This window comes from Panthera tigris, chromosome A2 (assembly GCF_018350195.1).
Source record: "Panthera tigris isolate Pti1 chromosome A2, P.tigris_Pti1_mat1.1, whole genome shotgun sequence".
NCBI lineage: Eukaryota > Metazoa > Chordata > Mammalia > Carnivora > Felidae > Panthera > Panthera tigris.
This window is the reverse complement of record NC_056661.1, coordinates 100,880,444-100,901,495: the sequence shown is the minus strand read 5'-3', so window position 1 is coordinate 100,901,495 and position 21,052 is coordinate 100,880,444. Positions and strand designations below refer to the sequence as shown.

General features: G+C 37.8%; 1 protein-coding gene across 25 annotated transcripts in view; it reads left to right on the top strand.

Moving 5' to 3' along the window:
• Nucleotides 1-21,052, top strand: part of ICA1 (islet cell autoantigen 1) — a 148,892-nt gene that overhangs the window by 21,907 nt on the left and 105,933 nt on the right. For 22 of the 25 annotated variants that reach the window (XR_006211305.1, XR_006211331.1, XM_042967042.1 and 19 more), the window contains 4 exons: nucleotides 3,202-3,367; nucleotides 7,163-7,235; nucleotides 12,255-12,378; nucleotides 16,301-16,499. Coding sequence is in view for 23 of the 25 variants with exons in the window: in XM_042967042.1 (XP_042822976.1) it covers nucleotides 3,202-3,367; nucleotides 7,163-7,235; nucleotides 12,255-12,378; nucleotides 16,301-16,499 (562 nt within the window). In the remaining 2 variants the exon portion in view is untranslated. The remainder of the gene's footprint in view (nucleotides 1-3,201; nucleotides 3,368-7,162; nucleotides 7,236-12,254; nucleotides 12,379-16,300; nucleotides 16,500-21,052) is intronic. The other 3 variants (XM_042967120.1, XM_042967128.1, XM_007076672.3) reach the window with 1 other exon arrangement.

Here is a 21,052-nt window from a genome sequence, read left to right as displayed (position 1 = left end):
TTCTCTTAAGAAATTAATTTACATATAACTTTTCTTTTGAGAATCTAATGGCTTTTCTTACTACCAGTTTTTCAAATGTAATAAGTTGATACTTTTTTTAGCACTATTTTATTTATAGGTTATTAGCGTTATCAGGAAACTTGATATAGGGCAGCTATAAAATAATGAGTGAACACGAACCCCCAGACTCATTAATTTATAGTCATGACTTCAACCTTCATGAACACTTAGGAGGTAAATATGGTTAGAAAATGATGATGCTGAGTCAAATGTGGTAATCATGGCAATGTTAGCACTGTCATTTACATGCCTATAACACATCTCAGCAGCATATTAAACGTCTTAGAAATTCCAGATCTGCTACAAGCAGTGTTTCTGAACCATTTTGAACTCATGACTGACCAGGCAGGTAGATCTTTGTCATGTTTCATCTCTTGAATTTGTAGCATGAAAAATTGTGATGTGTATTTTCATGTTTCAAATGTACAATTAATTATAAATATACTTTTAATTTTTAAATTTTATTATTATTTTTTAGGAATATACTTTTTAATCCTTCCTGTCTCAGTAAAGAAGTAATCAGGCCCAAGGCCTCTGTAGTATCAAATGTCAAACCTTAAAAGAATTTTTGCATGTCTTAAAATGTAACAAGTTTTAAAGGATAATTCATAAATGGCTAAGGGATTTAGTTTCCCTGAGTATCACCATTTGCCAGCTTTGTAATCAAGAGTTGTCAGACTGTTTTCTTAATTGTTCCATCTTGCTTCGTTAAGACAAAGGGGTGGCTCCATCCTGTGACCCTCATACTGGCTGTCATATCCTGGCAGCAGACTAGGGAAGTAGGTAGTCATGCACCTGAGAGAGACAGGAGAGCCCTAAGAAGTGGGCACTTCCCCAAAGTCTTTTTCCCTCTAACTCTGCCACTTCATTGCTTGCTGCTGAAATGCAGTGGCTGCAGAAAACATTGAAATGAGCCCTGGCCTGGATTTTAATCCTGTGTGACTTTGGGCAGAATTCGTAAGCTTTTGAAACCTAAGATACCTCATTTGTTAAATGACAGAGGTGAGGGGTGTTCATTAGCTCTCTGAAGTCCCTTTGTCTTTGTCTTTTTTTCAAAATGGAAATTTTTTTAATCCATGACCTTTCACAATAAATAAATAAGTACATAAGTAAGTAAGTAAGTAAGTAAAAGGTACAATACAAAGAAGTCCACCCTATTCCCCACTCCTAAAAATTCTGTTTCCCCAAATAGTTTTGGAGGGTATATTCTTCCAGTCTTTTAATGTTTTTTTTTTTTTAATGTTTTGAGAGCGAGAAAGAGACAGAGTGCGAGCCAGGGAGGGGCAGAGAGAGAGGTAGACACCGAATCTGAAGCAGGCTCCAGGCTGTGAGCTGTCAGCACAGAGCCTGACGCGGGGCTCGAAGTCACAGACTGTGAGATCATTACCTGAACGAAAGTCAGATGCTTAACTGACTGAGCCACCCGGTACCCCCTTCCAATCTTTTAAAGCACATATTTATAGAGATAGATTTTCTCTTTTACATAAAAGTTATATACTTTTCCACTTGTTTTCTCTGATGTGAGCTCATAGTAAAACAATTTTTAATTCAAGTATAGTTGATACACAGTGTTAATTAGTTTCAGGTGTAGAGCATAGTGGTTCAACAAGTCTATACATATAAAAAGAAACTTTTAAATAAGGCAGAAACCATGAAGGTCCCCCAAATCCTACTCCTCTAATGATAACCTTTGTAAAGAAGTTATCTGAAACCCCTTTTGACTTTTTAAGAATAAATTTGTGTGTGGAAAATTGTAAATGCCATCTGGAAGGAGAGTAGAAATCACCAAGTTTCAAGGTATAGGTATTTTTATGTGGTAATGTAAAGCAACTTATGCTTTAGGACTCAGGTCTGGCACCTTTGGAGTAGTGATAGCATGCAGTGGAAAAAGGTACATGTCTGCAGAGAGGAGAAACAAGGGATCCTGTGTGGACCTGTGCACTAGGAACTCTAGACAGGAGGAGGGTGTAGACAACATGGGGAGATATAGAACACTATGGCAACATTTCTGTCAATATTTGAGGTGCTCTGGTCTTTTACAGAATTTGATTTCATCTCAATTCTTTTTCTAATTTCTTTTTTACATATACTGTGTCCTTCCTGAAAGAATGTTTTTTTTTTCCTATCTGTATTTTAAACATTTATGTTTAAGAATTTAAAGTTTTAATATCAGGGGCACCTGGTAGGCTCAGTCAGTTAAGCATCCCACTTCGGCTCAGGTCATGATCTCACGGCTCATGAGTTTGAGCCCCACGTTGGGCTTTGTGCTCACAGCTCAGAGCCTGATTCAGATTCTGTGTCTCTTTCACTCTCTCTGCCCCTTCTCTGCTCTCTTTCTCTCTCTCTTTCTCTCTCTGTCTTTCTCAAAGATAAGTAAACATTTAAAAAAATTTAAATTTTTAGTATCAGAAATCGGTAAAGATTTTTTTAATTGTTTTTTATTTTTTTAATTTCATTTCACTGTGGTTAAGACTACTTAACATGAGATGTGCCCTTTCAACAACTTTTTAAGTGTACAATACAGTTAAGTATAGGTACAGTATTGTAGAGCAAGACATCTAGAATTTACTCATCTTGCATAATTGAAACCTTGCACCCCTTCAGTAATTGTTTCCTATTTCCCTCTCACCCCATCCAGCCTCTTGGTAACCACTGTTTTCCTTTCTGATTCTATGAGTTTGACTGTTTTAGGTACCTCTAGGACACATTTTAAATGTGCTATTTTTCAACCCCTTATCTCTACTTTTCTGCCATCACTTCACTGTCAGCTCTAATGCTAGAGTGGAGAGAACATTGGTGTCTGGCCTTATCTCTATAACTCCCTGGGCTGCTTGAACCAGGCACCCTGCCTAGTTTGGCCTCACTTTCTCCACTTGGAAAAGGAGTATGTCCAACCTGCTGGTAGCTAAACTCTTCAAGGTTTAGCTTCTCAATTTCCTGCAAAAGCCACTTGATTTCCTCACTAACTTTTAAGGTTTCACAGTAAGAGTTGGTTGACTTTTTTGGTGTAATAACCACATAAGAAAGTATCTATATGTTTGTTAATGTTATTATATAATGGTTAGATAGATTTGTTCACACTAAAATAGCTTAATATTTATGAAAGTCGTGAATAAGATACCTCTTTAAATGTTTTTTTAGCAGTTATCCCTGGGACTTACAGGATCGATATACTCAAGATAAGTCTGTAGTAAATAAGATGCAACAGAAGTATTGGGAAACGAAGCAAGCCTTTATTAAAGCCACAGGGAAGAAAGAAGATGAGCATGTTGTTGCCTCTGATGCAGACCTGGATGCCAAGCTAGAGGTGAGCTGGTCGCCTGGGCAAGCCTAGGTGAGCTTTGTATCTGAAAACATATTGCAAACTAGTTCTTGAGGAAAATCTAGGATGAGGTAAATTCAATTCCAGAATATATATATAGTTTTTTATTTGAGAGAAAGAGAAAGAATCTTAAGTAGGCTGTAGGCTCCACACTCAGCACGGAGCCCAATGTAGGACTCGATCCCACGACCCTGGAATCGTGACCTGAGCTAAAATCAAGAATCGGGTGTTCACTCAACTGAGCCACCCAGGTGCCCTAATCCCAGCATATTTTTTAAAAACCTACAAATTCTTGTGTGACCACTAGTATGCTTCAGTTAATTTGTTTTTCAAGTTTGTGGCTGGATTGCATGGCAAGTGGTAAATTCTCAATAAATGCTTGTTGAAAAAAGTTAATGGAATCAGAAACCCACTGCACATGGTATTACACTAGGGTCAGGCAAATACTTACATTCTAAAAAAGGGAAAAGATGATAGCACAAGATCCTAGTAGAGTCTAATAAAATTCTTGAATGAATTAACTAAGCAGATATTTAGTTAGATTAGTTAAAAATACAGTAAGTTGAATTCCTATCTGGTTGATTCCCAAATACTAATATAACTAGTAGAAGGCCCACTAACTCCCTGTCTTGCTAGACATTCTGCCAATAGTTTAGATTAAAATTTAAAAAGCATACTTATCACTTCTGTGAGGAACATTACATGACCTGATAAGAATTCAAAATGATCTCTAAATTTAACATCAAAGCTAGGGAGTGCCTGGAGTCTCAATTCGTTGAACATCCAACTCTTGATTTCTGCTTGGGTCATGATCCCAGGGTCATGAGATCGACCCCTGCTTTGGGCTCCACACACAGTGGGAGCTTGAGCTCTGCTTGAGATCCTCTTTCTCCCTCTCTCCTTTCCCTTTGCCCCTCTCCCCCACCCCCTCTCTCAACAAACAAACAAACAAACAAACAAGCATATAAGCTAAAATTAATGAACTGCACATTTAACAGGACTAGAGTAAAAAGCCCAGGATTTCAAAAGGTTATACTGGAACAGAGAGGCTTAAGGGGACCTATATTAGTTCTTGATTGTATAGAAAGGTCTGTCATGTGGGAGAAGGATAATTCATTCTGTGCCTCTGAGGGGAGAACCAGACCCAGGGCCCCTGTTCATAGTATGTATCTTTCATGAAAATATCCCAAATGTTTATGCATTTGTCTGCCTTACTTCCACTAACAGATCAAATTCCATGTCAGCCTTATTCACCATAGTATCCTCAGCCAGACACACTATACACATTCAGTAAATACTAACTGAATCAGTGTGCGTGTTAATACAATAAATATCAGTTTCCAGCCCTTTCCCCTGTCTGTGGAATTGTTCAAATTGAAGCTAGGTTTGATGGGAATGTTCTAATGGAGATTGCTAACAGTGGAGAAAAGTGGAACCAGGAGGCATCTGTTCTGATTTTAGTATTCTGCATATAATTGAAATGATTATAAATTGCATATGCTTTTCACGTCTTGTACCTTTATTTTTTTTTCTTTTTAACAACCCAGTAAGTACAAGTATTATTCAAAAAGGAATTCAATATGTAATTATTAGTTCATTAAACGCAATATGGTAATTTTATTTTTATGCTTATTCGCCCCTGGCAGCATTTTTGCTGAACCAACTGTACTTTAATCAAAATAGCTGCTGTCCGAGGCACATAACATCCACAGTACTTAGCTGAGACTAATAATGTTACACAATAGAGGTGTTTGTTGCAAAAATGTTCAAACTAGTATTGATGTTTGTAGAGAGCATGGATTCCATCAATAAAACATATGTAAATGATGTGGAAACCATTTTGATGTGTTCTTACCCTAAGTTATCCACAGAATGCTAGTTTATGAAACAAGAACTTTTATTCTGCCAGCATAAGAAAAGTTTATTGCCAAGTTATAATAATGGTCAGATTCTACTATAATCTGTTGGGAAGTTAATATAGATAGAAATGTTGCACTAAGTTTAAATATGTGTCAAGAATTAGTTGTTAATAAAATATTTTCTCAAAAACAGCTCTTAAGAATGGACAAAAGTAACCTGTGATGGCAGGTCTTTTAGTGAGTGCCACAACATAGTAGATGGTCTTTGGTTTCTTAGTTTGGATGTGGTGAGAAGAGTGTAGGCAGTTGTAGGCCTGCAGAACTGGACATTCTAGAGGTGCGCATTTTATTGGACTTATTTTTTTTAAGTTTATTTATTTTGGAAGAAGTGAGCAAGCGAGGGCATGAGTGGGGAAGGGGCAGAGAGACAGGGAGAAAGAGAACTCCAAGCAGGCTCCGTGCTGTCATCACAGAGCCTGACGTGGGGCCCCATCTCATGAACCGTGAGATCTGTGACCTGAGCCAAAATCGAGTCAAACACTCAACTGACTGAGCCATCCAGGTGCCCCAGTTGCATTTAATTTACACCTCAGTTTTTTAAAAAAATGAACAGTGACATCAGAACATTTTGAACTTCTTGCTCCTATATTCAGGAATTACTTATGTGTTGGTGGTTTGTGACCCAGAATCCTGATATCAAGCATTTGTTAAAGAAGAGATTCAGACTGCTGATTCTCTGTTTTCTTTTATGGTAAAGGATTTTCTTTTCCCTCTCGCTCTTTTCTAAATAGAGGATACAGTGTAATGAAATAAGATATAGCAAAATTTATATTCTTCATGACCAGGTTTTATCATATTAAGCATTTCAGGAATGGTTTTTAATCTTTTAAGTATATATGCATGCATCTCTTTTTATTAGATAATTGGTCATGTTTATTATGACACACATCCTCTGTTTTAACTCAAACAGTGAAGTACTTCATAATACCAACACATAACTATTACATCACCATGGCCAATAAGATCAAAGAGAGGGGGAAAAGTTTTGCTCTGGCTCATTTAGGTGGCTCTTCAGAGACAGAATATTTGCTAGGTTTTCCAACTGATACCAGCCCTGGTCTCTGAGTTGGTAGACAGAGGGTAGAGACAGTTTGAAGTATCTGTTTGATTTTCTCTTGAGCTTGTTTGGGTTTCTGAAGCAAAGACCAGGACCCCTGTTAGTTAAAATCTAGTTAGATTCTTCTCAATATCACCCACCTGCTTTTCCATTAATTTCCTCTGATATGGCCTTGGCATTACATTAGATTTCAAATTATCTGTATATCTTATGAAATCATTGGGAAAATGAATGATCAGGGCTACTAGCTAAACTCCGTTTTACCAGATGTCTTCTAAATTAAATATTCAGCTGGTTGATTTTTGTTGGCTTTTTATAGAGTTGTTTAAGCATGCCATAAAATGCATTAGGATCACAAAATAAGCTAATGTTGTGTTTTAAATATGATGCTTAATTGAGGGATCCACATTTGAAAAAAAGACATCAAGTGGGAGAAGAAATAAATTAACTTATGAATGAATATCGGGTCTCTGGTTTACCGAGTCCTCTAATTGGTGCCTTCGTTTAGGATTTCTGTTTTTCAGCTATTATTTCAGTAGTCTGGAGGAAATTATTATTCTGGAGATCTTAATTAAGATCACGAAGTTGATGGATTCCAATAAATATAGAATAATGTGAGCATATTTTTAAAGACTCTGGTCTTTAAGTTCCTGCATAGTATACCACATAACACCAAGCATACTTAGGCTTGCGATCTTATGTTTAGTGAGCAAATCAAACACTATAGTTATGTTCAGTATAATAATTTTTATTTCACTGCTGTCTGTTTGTTTTTTTAACATTTTGTTTCTGTTTTTATTATAGCTGTTTCACTCGATTCAGAGAACCTGTTTGGACTTGTCTAAAGCAATTGTACTCTATCAAAAGAGAATATGTTGTAAGTATGCCCTAAGTATACATATTGATCAGATAAACAGTGAGAAATAGGATATTTTGCCTTAATACATCATTTCATATGTTTAGGAAGTAAGACAAGGAAATTACTGTTGAGGAGTGCTGTCTTTGGTCTTTAATTGGTGGGAAGGAGGGTCTCTAATAATTTTATCAGAAATTCTTTACATAGGTTGTGTATCATTCAATGTAAATAACTAGAACAAGAACTTTATATTGGGTCTCCCATGGGTAAGTACATATCATTTATTTTCCTAATTATAAAAACGTTTTCTCAGTTTTATGTTTGGGTTTTAAAAAAAATTGGTGTTGTTTATATTTGATTGCCCTGGCTCTCTCATATCCAGGTTTGTTCCTCTTAAAATGGAGAGAGAAAGCACATATAGGTAATTCCTTGACTATATTTTGACAATAGTGCTTCTTCATTAGCATTTTTTATGTTGGATATTGGATTATTGGGAAATAGGATTCTGCCTTAAAGTTATTACTCACAGAGTTATCTCTGAAATGCTAAATATCAAGTTATGTGTTAATATGTTTTAAAATGTCCATTCGTAGATGATTTAATAGTATAATTTCTATATTTCTGAGACTAGAACATGGGAAGCTTTTCTATTTCTGACTGCTGCTAGACCTCTTTCCAATAATCACAAAGTAACAATTGATGATTTTCCTTCATTAGTCTTTAATTAAGACTCTTTGGGGGAAAGTACAAAATCCTAGGACTTAGAGGCAGAATTTGATAAATTTTCTATGTTACTGTTTACTAAGTTAAGACTTCTGGGCTATAGCTTCATAGTCTTGAGTTCTGAGTAAATCAAGACACAGGACATACATCCCCCACCATTTCTCTATCCCACATCCAGTTAGTCTTAAATGCTGGTTCATTTTGTTGCCTGAATAGCATTCAGTCTCCTTCCTCTCTCCATCCTCTCGCTATCTTAGTTCATGCCACCACCATCTATCACTGTCCTACTTGATTTGCTTCAGCTTCCTAAATGATCTCCTTGCCCTCTCCAGCCCATTGTCTATACCACAGTCAAAGAGCTCCCAATGGTCTAAGCTGGGACAATTTGAGTAACAAAATAAATAACAGTAGTTCTGGATTATAACCAATAAAGTAAAGTAAAGTAAATATCCATTAAGTCAGTGTGGAAATAGACAAACAGGGAAGAAGAAACAGCTCTTCCTTATAAAATAATTTCAGTTAATAAATACAGAAGGAATGAGGGAACCACAAAATCATCATTAGGCAAATACCACAGTAAGAATTGTGGCAGGCAAGGTTCACTGAAAGGTGGCACAATTAATGGGCGAAAGTTTGAGGAGAAACTGGATATTTTCACAGTGTCATGTATTTCCTTCCAAGATTTTTAATAATTACAAAAGAAAGAAATCATAATTTTACAGTGGAGAAACCCAGTAGACACCACCTGAATCAAGTAATCCAGATTGATACCAGTAGTGACAATGTGTTGTTAGTATCATGTAGCCCTGGTATCATGCACTAAGAAGGCCACTCCACCTGTGTGGTTTCCTTCCCCAAAATCTGTAACCCCAGTCTAATTGTGAGAAATAAGACAAATCCACGTTGAGAGACATTCTACAAAATATCTAACCAGTACTCTTAAAGGGCATGAAGGTCATGAAAGACAAGAAAGGCTGAGGAACTGTCACAGATTGAAGGAGACTAAGGAATCTCGATAACTCAGTTCAAGGTCGGATCCTGGATTAGATCCTAGAAGAAAAAGGACATTCATGGGAAAACTAGTAAAATTCAAATAAAGTTGTGGTTTAGTTGATAGTACTCTACCAATGTTAATTTCCTAGTTTTGAAAATTATACCATGATTATGTAAGATACTAATGTTAGGAGAAGCTGAAAAGGGTATACAGGAACTCTGTTCTATTTACAGTCTAAGCCTAAAATTATTGCAAGATAAAAAGCTTTAAAAATGTACATTGAATCAAGATCCAGACTTCCATACCATAGTCTATGAATTCCTACATGATCTGGCCCAGCTCACCTCTTTAGCCACCATGCTACCTGAGGCCTTTTACTCTCACTATTTCCTATGTCTGGAATGTTCCTGCCCTAATTATCTTAAGAGTGGCTCCTTCTTGGGTGTTGGGTGGGGGGATGGGCTAAATGGGTAATGGGTACTAAGGAGGGCACTTGTTGGGATGAGCACTGGGTATAATATGTAGGTGATGAATCATTAAATTCTACTCCTGAAACCATAATTACACTATATGTTAACTAACTTGGATTTAAAAAAAAAAAAAAGAGTGGCCCCCTTCTTGCCATTCAGAGCCCAGCTTAGTGGTCACCTGCTCAGAGAGGCTTTTCCTGATCACTCAGCCCAAAGCAGCTTCTCTTACTCCCCTCTTCTTACTGCTCTATCTGGTATTTTTCTTTTTGGGTTTTGTATTTGTGAGTACGTTTTTTTTTATTTTCTGTCTCCTGCCACATGAACAAAAGCTCCATAAGAGCAGAGACCTTGTGTGTCTTGTCTGTCTCTCTATTCCCAGTGGCAAGAACAGTGCCTAGTATGTATTAGATCATCCATAAATCTGTGCTGAGTGAATTAATGCTGCCAATCTAATTGGTTTTAGTTCCCTTTTTAGGAAACATCTGAAAATCTAATCAGCAATTAAATATTAATAGGGTTTTTTTGTGTGTGTCTGAATTCTTAAGTCCTGGTTAAGTTAAACCTTGTAAGTGGAAACTGGCGAGTTATCTGATACCTGTGTTGCACCTGAATTTTAAAGCTCCCTAAATTAATTTCAGTATTTGAATTTTAAAATTAAAATTAAGAAATGGGCATCCCTTCTTGGAAAATAATAGTCATCACTAAGTAATCCAAGCTGGAGTCTGATGAGGCTCAAACGTTTTCTGCCTCCCTCTGAACAACACTGCCAATTAATTAGAGTCCAGCTCTTGAAACCATTTCCCACCCTAGATTTAGTCCTCAAGTGCATAAAATAACAAAAAGTAATTTTTCAAATGCTTCAACCTGCTGAGGTTTATTCAGGAAAGAGTACATTTCACCAACTGTGTAATTGTGTAGGTGCCATGAATGGTTTCTTCCTAGCCTTAAGCTAAATATGTTCATTTATATGTGACTTGAGACTTCAAGGTAAAAAAAAAAAAAAAAAAAAAAAAAAAAAAAAAAAAAAAAGGTGACAGTAGCCTCGTGCTATTATGAACAAAAATGTGAAGTTGCTCTCCGTAGGGACATATTCGTTGTGGAATCGAGTCCCGTATCAGTAAGTAGAGAGAAGGAATAGAAGGTAATATAAAACAACAAAACTTCTTATAATTATAGGTTTTTTTTAAGCTACATAGAATCATGGCTAAGCATTTAAAATGAAATAAAGTGGGATAGGAAGTGGTGAGGAAAAATAAAGTGAAATAAAGTATGTGAGGATAATAAGGCAAAAATTATAGTTAATTTAATTTTACGAGCACTTAATAGTACCCTGTATAAGATGTTATGCTCACCCTGGGGAGTCCATAGTTGGATGAGGTCCCTGTCCTGAGAAGGTTAGAGTGTCGAGATATAGAAGACACACTCCCGACCCCAACAACCTAATACCAGAAGCCAAGAGGGCGCTGCTGTCACAGAGAAACAGGGATCAACTACTTCATAGGGAAGTAGTCTTTGAGCAGACTTTGACTCAATGTGATTCTTGAGGGGCAGAGAGGAAGGAGGATAGTCATTTATTTCTCAGGAAGAATGGATTCCAGAAACGTCTTCCTCTGGAAAGTTTCATGTGAACTACAGTCACAGATTAATAAGGAAGCAGTAACAAGTGTAACCTTCACCTTTGGATTTGTGTTTCCTGGCTAATGCTCTCATTGGAGTGGTTGTGTCAGGAATGGGGTGCATTCTGAAGGAATTCTGGATTGTTTATGAAAATAGACAAGAATCCTAGTAGCATTCAAAAAACATTTTTAGAGACACATGATGTGTAAATGCATAAATAAGTAAATGTGAAATCAGAGTAGTGGTCAAAGTCAGTCCATAGAAGGGCTATATTTTGAAAAGAAAACATTTAGGAAGCTCAGTGTCATTCTTTGCTCAGCTGTTGGTAAATGTGGATTTGGGACCAGTGGCTGTGTAACAGCCCACTATTCCATTGTTTGGATACACACTAGTTTATAAATCAGTCCCCAGGGTAGAGAAAGAAAGTGTTTTGCTGCTATAAATATTGATGTTTTGGTTACTTTTCTGTCTGCAGTTTTGTGCCCATTTCACTAAATCCTTGGAAAGTGCTAACAGTAGAAGTGCAATGTCAAAAGATACATAGAATTCTGTGACATGTTATGTTTACTGTCAAATGAATCTGCAGAAAGCTGTACCAATAACTGTCTCACCAGCAGTGTCATCTGAGGTTGTCTTTAAAAATGAGGCCAAGATTAGACATGACCAATTCATGGTTCCAGCTCTGCATTTAAAAACCCCACTGAGACTTCAACCCGATTACCTGCCCACCCTTGATCCCCACTCCCACTTCCAACCAAAAACTCATGTCATGAATAAGGTATGGAATTGCTTTGCAATCAAGTAGAATGTACCTCAGAAAGCAGAGATCAAAAAGCCAGTGAGAGAGAATAAGCAGAGGAAACCGGCCCTATATTATAGGCAGCCACAAAAGATTCCCACAGTCATACTTGACAAACCCAACTTTCTTTATTTCAGCTCGAAGCGGCACATTATCGGCTCGCTTTTCAGTGCAGAGGTCATTTTCTGGTTCTGATTACAGGGCACCAAACCCACTGACAGATGTACTCAAGTGAATTTGATCTCTCCTTTTGCAAATGGAGGGACAGCATGAAAGTTAAATGGTGGTGGGGGGAGGGCTTACCTTGTAGCTTGCCACGTGGATTTAATTTCATCCCGTCTTTCCCTCTAAAAGAGAGAGGAACTTGTGGTGGGTCTCTCCTCTCTGTAATAAAAATGCTCATTGTTCATGACTCCTTTTGGTCTTTTCTTCATCAGTCTTGTCTCAAGAAGAAAACGAACTGGGAAAATTTCTCCGATCCCAAGGCTTCCAAGACAAAACCAGAGCAGGAAAGATGATGCAAGCAACGGGAAAGGCCCTCTGCTTTTCTTCCCAGCAAAGGTGTGTGGCCTTCACTGGGGTTCCACTGGGGGGTCAGCAGAGAATCTGGCGTCTACCCAGCCATGGAGGGGACTCTCCTGTTCTTTAGAAGTCTCTCCCCTGAGACTGAGGAGCTACTCTGTTCTCAGTTATTAGTCTGTATTTAACTCTCTGATTAAGATAACATGTATGATTTTTTTCCCTTCCTATTAATTTTTAAGTTTTTCTTTTTTTTCATATTTCTTCTGGTCTGTAGGGAGCGTTTCATTTGGCAATCACTCTGAGTGCTGCCTAGGCTTATGTTTGACCTTCAGCATTGCCCATAGCAGTCAGGCTGATCCCCTCTAGCCTCTGATTAAAGCAGGAACCTAATGAGACCAGGTGGAAGTGTTCCCTGTCTGCTCTCTGTAGGCCAATTAACTTTGGAGAGGTGGTGGTCATGATTCCCGGACCCATTCTGCTCAGACCCTGGACCAGCAACATCAGCAGTATCCCCTAGAAGCTTGTTAGAAATGCAGAATTTAGGCCCCATCTCACAACTGCTGAACCCAAATCTGCATTTTAACAAGATCTTCCCAGTTGATTTTGATTCAGCACATTTAAGTTTGAGAAGCTCTGGTAGAGAGGAAATTGTGGCAGAGAAGTGACATTTTTTTTTAACACTCTCATGACTCATTTTATGGTTGGTGTAGAATAAGCAGGAGCCCCTGCATACAGTTGCATTTAGTGCCTGAGGAAAGTGACACTCCTTCTCCATTCCTCTTCCTCCAGTCACTAATTAGCCTAAACATGTCACTTACTAATATTAGGCAAGATTATACCTACATAAGACATGTAGGTAGTTTCCAAAAATTTTCAGGTTACAAACATTTTGCTTCCTCCAATTGTCCAAAATTTTCTTCTCTTAATTTCTTCTTCTTTCGGTCCCTGTGGGCCAAGAGCAGGCCATCAGCCTGTTACACAAGTTTCAATGAAAACCTGGAAAAGGTGGGGTGGAAGGAAGAGACCAACTGTGTCAGTTTCCCGTGGTCCTACTCCTGGGCACGTTGGTTCTCCCTAATAACATCTGGACCCTGACTTTGTGGGCAGTGCCAACTTTCATAGTTGAATGAAGCTATGTCTAATAGTTCTGCACTTGTTTTCCAAGAAAAGTGTTTGTTTATAATTTTCAGTTGTACCTTTTAATCAATCTTATTTATAATAGTTTTTCCTTGTAAAAATACTATTGAAAAAATTTAAGAGTCAAGTCCAAAGGAGAAAATTAAAAAGCAATTAAAAATTTCCTAATACAGATGACCCACATGTAATGCTTTGATAGGTATTTTCTATGCATATATACTTTCCCCAGCCTTACCAAGATAATTGGTTCTCAATAAATCTTTCAAAGAGTAAATTCTCATGTGTTAAACATATCACTAATTTCAGTGGGAAAAATTCTTATACATACCTGTATGCCAAGTTGTACATCAGCTTATGGGAAACAAAGCCAAATCCCTGGACACAATCACTGTAAGAGTTGCCATTACTGATCACATAATTACTTTATAACATGGCTATCCAGTTACACCGTTTCAGAGTTGTGTACCAAATTATCTCCCAGAACACACATGTGGTACCTTAAGTTTATATAATCTAACCTTTGGATATAAACAAAAACAGTAAAAGAAATCAACAGAAACAATGCAAACAGTACTTAAAAGTATCACCACTATAAACTAGCAAACTGCACTGTATCTATAATTAATGCAGCTTGGACAACTTTAAAATTTGGAAGGTGACCTCCTGCAAGGTGGCCCTGGTTTCACAGCACTTAGCTGCTGACCAGGCACATGACATCCACACCAGTCCTCCTAAATATGAACAAAATAGAGGATGACATAAAACTCTGACAAAGTTGAATTTTCAGATCTTGAATGGATGTAATTTGAAATATGCTGGGATATATTTGTAATAGAAACAGTGTCACACCAGACAGTTTTTTTGGAGTACTGCTTGCTGATCACTTAGCAAATTGATTTTTTGATCAAATAGCCATAACACCTTTTGTTCTCCATGTATACATTTTAAAAAACAACTATAGCATAGTGTTCCAGGGCATTCCACAATACGCTTAACCTGAGCCCTTCTTTTTATTACTTGGGTCACTTCCACATTTTCCTGCTAAATGATAAATGTCTTTGGAGTAGACCTTTATTTAGGCAGTTTATTAATTATTCCCCTTGTGTAGGTTTTCATCAATGAAAATGTGTACCAGTCTTCCACTAAAGCTTGGTATTTCTGGTTATTGAGTTTTTCCTTGGTCTAGACTCAGTCCTTGGTACCACAAATGAACAGGTTTTCACCTTTCTAATCTTGTGCGAAGCAAGTTACAGAAAAAAATGGAAGTGATTTTGTATGCTTTTTTCTTTCCTTCAAGATCTTAACATCTATCATCATGTCATTACCTCTTCAAAGGTTTCTGTCTAACTTTACAACAGTCAAAGAAATTAAGAATATTTTATTCATAAGACTCTTTTTCAGCCAGTTTAGGGAAATTGGCAAGGTCCAAGGGAAGAGAAGAAGGAGTCCAGAAATGAACAGGATTCTTAGGTGGACAGCTGAGGACTCTTTCTCTCTTTAAATAGAAGTCTCCAGTTTTATAAACTTTCACACCAGCATTTGTTTTACTGACTTATTTGATAGTCATTGCTACAACTGTGCATTCAATTTGATGAAAGGTGGGTATTAAATTTAATCCAATGGTGATAAAGGACAAGCTTACTTTATGGCACCATAATATGTCTTTGAAAACCACCTGCAACACTTTGGTAGGATGATATGAGCAAACTACTTTTAGAGAAGTGCTGACTATTTAAAAACAATGCTTTACAGAAAAGAGGAAAACTGGAGAAAATAATAAAGGGTTTTTTTCTTAAACAGTTTATTGGCCCATCTGTAATCTTCCCGTGCTCTACACATGTGAGGCACTGCAGAAGCTGGTGGAGATGCCACGCGCTGACTTCAGCTCACTAACACCACTGTTCCCTTCCGCTAAATAAGTTTGCATTTCAGTTGAGATGTAATTCTTCATCTTATTTTTATGTTTTGAACCTGTGCCCTGCAAGTTCATGCAGACAACTGTATCTTAAGAGTGTAATTCATGTAATGTTACTCATCTTGGGTAGGAAGATGGGAGAAGCAGTATTTCCCTCCCCTGTAAAATATTGCATCCAAAGTTTGATATGCCTCAAACATTTTTTTTTACTTAATAAATGATGATATGTTACAACTAATAATTATTTTCTATCCACTTCATTGTATGGCGTACATTCATTTATGGTAGAGTCCTTAAGTTTTGTTTCTTTATAAGGCTCAATCCTATAACCTGTCTGAATGTACCTAACACAGTAGATCCACAGTGCTTCTCTCCCTTCCTAGACCATTTAAAAATTCTTCTGTTCATGCTTTATTCTCTGTGACTGTGGGAGCAGAACTCCTAGCATTTGGAGAGTAATCTAACAATGACGTAGCCAGGGAGACCCTAGTCAAATACAAGTCCACTCCTTCTCAAAGAGCCAGGCTTCAGAGGAGCAGAAGCAGGGAATGCCAAGAATAGAGATGGGAAATGGTTATGCCTTGACCCTTCTCCATGAATGCAGGATTGGTTCCAACTCCAGACAGGTATTCTTTGCCCAGGCATGAAACCACCCCCAACAGTACTGTTGGAAACCCTTCCCAATGGTACATTCAAGTAACAGTTATCTAAGGAATGAGTACATGGGTAATCATTTCTGGTGAACTCATCAGTTCATACGTTTCAATTATAATCCATCAAATATTTCTGCAGCATTGTCTATATTCTAGGCACTGTTCTGGGCTCATGAGTTTAAGATTGGTAAACTGTTAAGGATGCAAACTGATGGCCCGCCTAGTTTCAAGATTATGGCTTTATCCTCTTGTCTAGGTTGGCCTTGCGAAATCCATTGTGTCGATTTCACCAAGAAGTGGAGACTTTTCGGCACCGGGCCATCTCCGACACTTGGCTGACGGTGAATCGCATGGAGCAGTGCCGGACTGAATACAGAGGGGCATTATTATGGATGAAGGATGTGTCACAGGAGCTTGATCCAGACCTCTACAAGCAAATGGAGAAGTTCAGGAAGGTAGGATACTTTATGAAGGTTACCAAGAGGGGTACCTGCTGAAAGGTAATGAGGTGTGATTTGAATCACTCTAGTGAAGAAGACATAACTCAAAAGCACCAAGGATGCAATTAATCATCACCAGTGTCTTTTTATGTGACAGAATACCAATTAATGTGATATATAATTCTCTAAGGGTAAGATAGAAGAGACAGCTGGAAATTGCTGGGATTTAGTAACTAGTTCTAATTGAAGTCGGATTTTCATATAATGTACACTTTTTGTAAGGTTGTCACTTTAAAATGCTTTTTCATGCATAACTAAAAATCAAGATTAGATCAAATGAAAGTGGGAAGTGAGGACAGGCTATTGGAGAAATCTTTTTTAATTGCTAATGAGTATTAAAATTAATAGAATAATAATGTTCCTTTGTTTTGTGAAGTGGTTGAGAAGCAGTGGGGTTTGGTTGTGGGATTAACTAATGTGGCATCTGCAATAGACCACTTCAGAAATTTGTCTGAGGATAATAGATTGCTGAGGAGGTGGGTATGCTCTTAAATTTCCCTGAAATAACTGGTGAGTAGCAGAACAACAATATTCCCTTGTTTTTTTAATTCTCTTGCGTCAATTTAGCTGTTTGGAGATTTGGCCATACGAAGACATATCCTACCACTAGGTGGCAGTCATATACTGAGTATTTATGAATATGCAGTGACTGTTGTGTACAGTCTTGGTAGTTCTTTGTTTGGTTGATTTGGATGTATTTCAGGATGTGAAAGAAAAAAAAATCAAGCAAATGTTAGGTTTGACATAATATTGTGTCAATTATCTTACTCATTTCAAATGATCCATTTGTAATTAGTGATGTTGCTTAAAATCCCAAGATTTCTTTTTAGGTACATCATGTGGAGTTGTAAATGGGAAACCCTGCTAGTGCATAGGAGGTTGTGTGTGTGTGTGTGTGTGTGTGTGTGTCTGTGTGTCTGTGTGATGGGGGAAAGGAGGGACCTTCTGTTGCTTAAGAATAGGGTCACCAATTCTTGGCTTAGTATTAGATTGATACAAATTCTTTTAAAAGCCAAATTTTATTTTCGTTTACAATTTGGAATCCCTCTCTATGAAGGGACTCGGAGTTTATTTTCTGATTATAGATAACCTTAATGTAGTAGCAGCATCTAAATTCTTGGCAAGACAGATTTCTGAATTCATGGAAAATACGAACTGAAAAGGCATGAACTAGTAAAACTCACTCATTCTATAAATGGGAAAATCAAGGCCCAGCCTACATGAGAAATTTCCTGACTTTCTAATCAGGCCAGTAATGTGGTTTGTCTTTGACACTTTATTCGGGGGTTGGAGGAGGATGGAGTAGAGAAGTTCAAACAAACAAACAAACAAACAAACAAGACCGTACTTGCAGGCAGTAGTGCCAGTCATTTTATATTTACTATTTCCTTTCAGCCTCACAATAATCAAGATACAAATTTAATTTTATAGATGAAGAAAGTGATACCTAGGTTAAGTAACAAGTCCAAGGTCAGACAAGGAAATGAAAGTCAGAATCTTAGAAAATAGGCATAATTTTTTTCCTTAAGAGGAAAAAAAAAGTTGAAGAACATATCTAAAATTGACAGTCATTTTCATAGTAATACCTGTCTGTGATTTATTTATCCAACAAACATTTATTGAATGCCTTTTTTTGTGCCGTGTAATAAAAATAAACATACACTTACTCTGGAAGGCAGAATTTCACGTGGAATTGTGTTTATTTGGTTTTGTTTTGGAGGGTGGTTACTAGCTGTGTTAGGATGAAATAAAAACCAAGCTCTTCGTCATTTGGGTTGAATGTTGAAACACTACCCACTCTTTAGTGTCATCAATCTGTTGATTTTGGAAAATATGGTTTAAAAAAATTTTTTGCTATGCAGAAGTAGCTGAAGCAATGCCTTACTCTACAATCCCATGTGCCCTGGATTTAATTTAATAGCTGAACATGGTGTACTTTGAATTTAGGGAAAGAATTTTTTTTAAAGAAGTCTGTATTCAAGTGGATATTTGATTAGGCAGGACTGTCCATGAGGACAGGGACCAGATTTGTCTTTTCACTGGCCAGCACCTGGCCCCCAAGTTAGCACTCGTATCAGATGGTCAGATTCCAGCCATTGAGCTTGAAGTTCCAGACTGTGTTTCTCAGATCGATAGGGATTCCCACCACCCACACCTGGAATTGACATATGGTTTTGTAGGTAAGAAGTAACATTATTATTTTGTGGCTTGCCGCTTTCTTTGGAATGGATTTAAATTGTGGAATGTGCTGTTTGCTTGGAGTTTATAACATGAAATTTAACTGTGAGCAAGCTTTAGTGTTTTGTCCCAGCGGGATTCCATTTTAAACAGTCTCCATTTATCTCTCAGAAACATGCTACTGAAACACTTTTCTGTATCCTCTGGGAGAGGGGTCTGGCTGTGGGTGGCTTCTTAGGTGCCACTGTGGGAAGGAGAATTTCAGTCTCTGCAGAGCCAGCTGTCACCTTCATATTTCAACTGATGAATCCTGAACGAAAAGTGGTATTTTTCAGTAAAGTCAGTTCTTTGGGTTCACACTTTCTGAGGAGACAGAATTCTAATTCATCTTCACAGATGTGATCCCCTGAATTGCAATCTTTAGTATGCATTCATTCATTTATTCTTTCATCCAGCAAATGATATGGAAGCCCCACTGCATGGTAGGCCAGATGCAGAAAGGTATAGTAGTGAATAAGTAGACATGATCACTGCCCTCCTGTCACATGTAGTCACTTGGGGATCAAGCAAGTAAACTTGATGCAGTATGATGAACCATTGTCTGTGGTAGCACATGGTATCATGGGAACACATAGGAGGGGCTTCTCAAAGAAGCATAACCACCTCTGTGTTCTCACTAGCTCACCCAGAAAATATAGAGAAGGGGTTGGAAGGACCCAAGCCTTGAGGCTGGGAGAGCTGCTTGGGAGGCTCTTGTACAAATCTAGGTGAGACATGGGGTGCCACAGAACCAAGATGCACGTAGACCAGGGAAATATATGTTCTGCCCTCTCCTACACTCCACAGTAGCAGCACTTTAATTACAGAGTCTTCTGTCTTCTTAGAAATGTGCAGAATAAGTATAAATAAATAAATAGCAAGATCAAGTGGACTTTCCCTTCCAACCAAAGCTTTTCTCACAGTATTTTCAAAGTGCTAAGAAACTTTTAAATAACACACCGTGAGCATGACCAAAACGATGAATGAAAAACTTAAAATTAAACAAAGCAAATAATCTGTTTTCATTCTGGCAACCTTTGAAGCACATAGGCCTGATGACAGATCTCTCATCAGCAACACTAATAAGCATTTATTAAGTGCCTATATTTGGGGATGGAAATACAAAGAGGTGGAAAAGCTTGATCCCAGCCCTCAAGAAGGACCCTGCTAGTCATCTGTTCCTTGTCAAAATTACCGTGATAAACAAGACACCTGGAGAGTGTGGCCATATGTAGTTATTCTCCTAAAGACCAAATAATAGGAAATGGTGGATGAATTTAAATGTGCAGGGCTGGATGACTGTGAGCAGTAGGAAGCCCCTCCTGACAGTGTGATTCACCCCAGGAGGGAAATGGACAGGAGACTACACCACAAAGTATTTTATGAGCAGTTACAATGTGTGATATATGTGCCCTTTGAAGGCAGAGTAAAAGGGTATGATTTAAAAATAGAAGTCAGCTTCTTGTAGCAGATTACATCAGCTTAAGTTGTGAGCTCACAGAAGAGCTTTTGCAGCCTGATGCCCTTGAGAGAGTCCTCCTGTGGTCAATTAAATGTCTTGTTTTTCTTGAAAGTCAGAAATGGGATGGAGGGTAATTATTCTAAATGGAATAAAAGCCGTGTTAGGTGTAAGAAAATAGTTCTGAATCCTCTAAAGAGATAATATGGAAATGTATATGTGGGCATTTGTTATGAGTCAGAGTCCTTATAGACAAGGACAAGGGAACCAGCGTTTTAATGAGGGCCATTTATTAAATGGCTTAATGAAATCCTACAGCATTTGTCTAGGGTTTCATCACCATAATTCAAAAGGGTATCTAAAACATATTGTAGGAAATATGAATGATACACACTGGCATTCTTGGGCTTGTGTCTTTTTAAAATTGTGTTAGATTTTGGAGAGCTGTTAATTTACTAAAGTCCCATTATCAAAGGATATGTTACTGTGAGAAGGTTTCTTAACAAATGGCTTAATAGGTGGGACCTCGCTGGGGTCATCAGCCCATGGTGTTCCTGTGTCCTGACTGAAGGTTTGGATCTATAGAGCTTGGTCAAGGACTAGTAAACAGCAGTATTGACATTAGAGAGTTTTTTTTTTTTCTTGTGGACAAAGACTTGGGTTAATTAATTTGACAGTATCATTAATTACTGCTGAAATCATTGGTCTTTGTCAGAGGTCAGGCTCTTTTAGCAATTGAGGGCAGGTCCCACGGGAGCTGGAGACGCCAAGAGATGCAGGAGTATCACCACTCAGCCATCTCCTCATTCTGAGATAAAAAGCCTTTCCTTTT